Source organism: Propithecus coquereli, unplaced genomic scaffold, assembly GCF_000956105.1.
Source record: "Propithecus coquereli isolate 6110/MARCELLA unplaced genomic scaffold, Pcoq_1.0 Scaffold1421, whole genome shotgun sequence".
NCBI classification, from domain to species: Eukaryota; Metazoa; Chordata; class Mammalia; order Primates; family Indriidae; genus Propithecus; species Propithecus coquereli.
Window position 1 is genome coordinate 20,826 of NW_012138537.1, and position 2,149 is coordinate 22,974.

The 2,149-nt window shown below is 48.2% G+C and overlaps 1 protein-coding gene across 1 annotated transcript; it reads left to right on the plus strand.

Annotated features, from left to right (window-relative positions):
- Positions 1-628: 628 nt before the first annotated feature.
- LOC105806675 (melanoma-associated antigen B5-like) lies at positions 629-1,723 on the plus strand. The gene has a single exon (XM_012639884.1). The coding sequence runs from the start codon at positions 629-631 to the stop codon at positions 1,721-1,723; it is 1,095 nt and encodes a 364-aa protein (XP_012495338.1).
- The last annotated feature ends 426 nt before the right edge of the window (positions 1,724-2,149 follow it).

The window sequence follows — 2,149 nt, forward strand, 5'->3', positions numbered from 1 at the left end:
GAAATATTTGGCGTGAGGTTGCAGCCACCATTCAGCAAAAGGGAGGTGTCACAGGCGCTACCTGGGATCAAGTGAGTTCCCTGAATAAGAACTGAATACCAAGGAGCCCATAACAGAGAGCGCTTCACATAGTCAGGTGCCCCTTGACAGGGATGGTGGGCAGAGAAGCTCCTTCACTTCCTCCTCTGGGATCTCAGGGAGGTGCTGCCTTTGGTGTGAGGTGTGGACTTCAGAGCAGCAGAAGAGAGGGGGCTCAGGACCTGCCAACAGTTGACGTGATGGCTACGATTGTGAACTGAGAGGACTCCCACACCCCAAATGAGAGGGCCCCATTACTAGCCATTGCCACCACCCCAGTACACCCCAGGCAGGGATGTTAGGATGCAGCCTAAACCTCTCTCTAATATCCTCCAGAGAATTCTCAGGGGACAGGCCGACCAGGAGAACAGGAGCCCTGGGTTTTCTTACAGAAGTGCTCTAGGAAACCTACAGAGGCGGCATTGGTTAAAGCCAAGGTGGTCTCTCCTTGCTGATGGAGCTCACACCATCTCATTCTCCCTCCCCCAGGTGCCTGCATCACCAGCTGCCCTGCTCATATTTTCTTCTACGATCCCTAACCAAAGTCATCATGCCTCGGGGTCAGAAGAGTAAGCTCCAGGCTCGTGAGAAACGACACCAGGCCCGATGTAAGAGTCACGATACAGGGGGTGCTCAGGCAACCGCAGCAGCAGCAGCAGCAAAAGAGTCCCCTCCAGAAGAGTCCCCTCCAGAAGAGTCCCCTCCCTCTCCATCTCTTTCTGAAGGTGTTACTGAGAGCCTGCCTGTTGCTGAGTCATGTAGCACTTCTCAGGAGCCTCAGGAAACTCCATCCACTACCACTACTTCTGAAGTCATTTCTTGCACTAGATCTGATGAAGATTCCAATGTCCAAGATGAGACAAAGGAAAGCAATGCTGAGGCCTCACCCTGCAGTGAGAAATCATGCAACGATCCTCTAGCCAGTAACATTAAGGTGTTGGAGCAGTTCCTGCTCTTCAAGTACAAAACGAAGCAGCCCATTTTGAAGGCAGACATGCTGAAGGTTGTCAGCTGGAGGTACAAAGACCACTTTCCTGAGATCTTCAAGAAAGCCTGTGAGCACATTGAGTTGGTCTTTGCAGTTGATGTGCAGGAAATCGACTCAACCCGTCAGTTGTATGACCTTGTGAGCAAGCTGAAACTCCCCAACAAAGGGAGGGTGCGTGCTGGCAGGGGCTTACCCAAGGGCGGTCTCCTGATGAATATCTTAGGTATGATCTTCATGAAGGACAACTGCGCCACTGAGGAAGACGTCTGGAGATACCTAAGTATGATGCGAATATATGCGGGAAGGAAGCACTTCGTCTATGGGGAGCCCAAGAAGCTCATCACTAAAGATTTTGTGAGGCTGAAGTACCTGGAGTACCGCCAGGTCCCTGACAGCGATCCTGCATGCTATGAATTCCTGTGGGGTCCCAGAGCCCATGCTGAAACTAGCAAGATGGAAGTCCTGAAATTTTTGGCCAAGATCAATGAGACCGAGCCCAGTGCCTTCCCATCTCAGTATGAAGAGGCTTTGCGAGATGAGGAAACAAGAGCCCAAGCCCAAACCGTAGGTGTAGCCAAGCGTGGTGCTACTGCCAAAGCTTGTGCACTGTGCAAGGCCATGCGTTCAGTATATCTTTCTGCCCCTATTGATGTCTGAGTCTTTTGTATCATCCAGATAAGAAAATATGACATCGTAATAGGTATTTCTCGGAAATATAAAAGAGCCCCACAGTAAAATATTACATAAGTGGGGTAATATGATGGAGAAAATATATTAAAACATGAGCATTCCTTCATTTCTTCTTTCCCTAATTCCTTTCAGCGTTTCATTCTGTAAAATTAAGTGGTTTATAGTTTGTTTTTCTTAGCTTTTTCAAGAAAGTAGGAGAAATTAAATGTTAATAAATTAGACCTTGTGTTTACTGACTCTTGTATTCACCGAACGTTAATTGAACATCTGCTCTTTGGAAAGCTCTATGCTAGTACTGGAGATCCTCAGAAAAAGAAGACTCAGGCCCTGCTCATAGAAATTTTGAGCTTACGTGCTGCAGTCATGCAACTAAGATGTTGAATTACCCTTTGT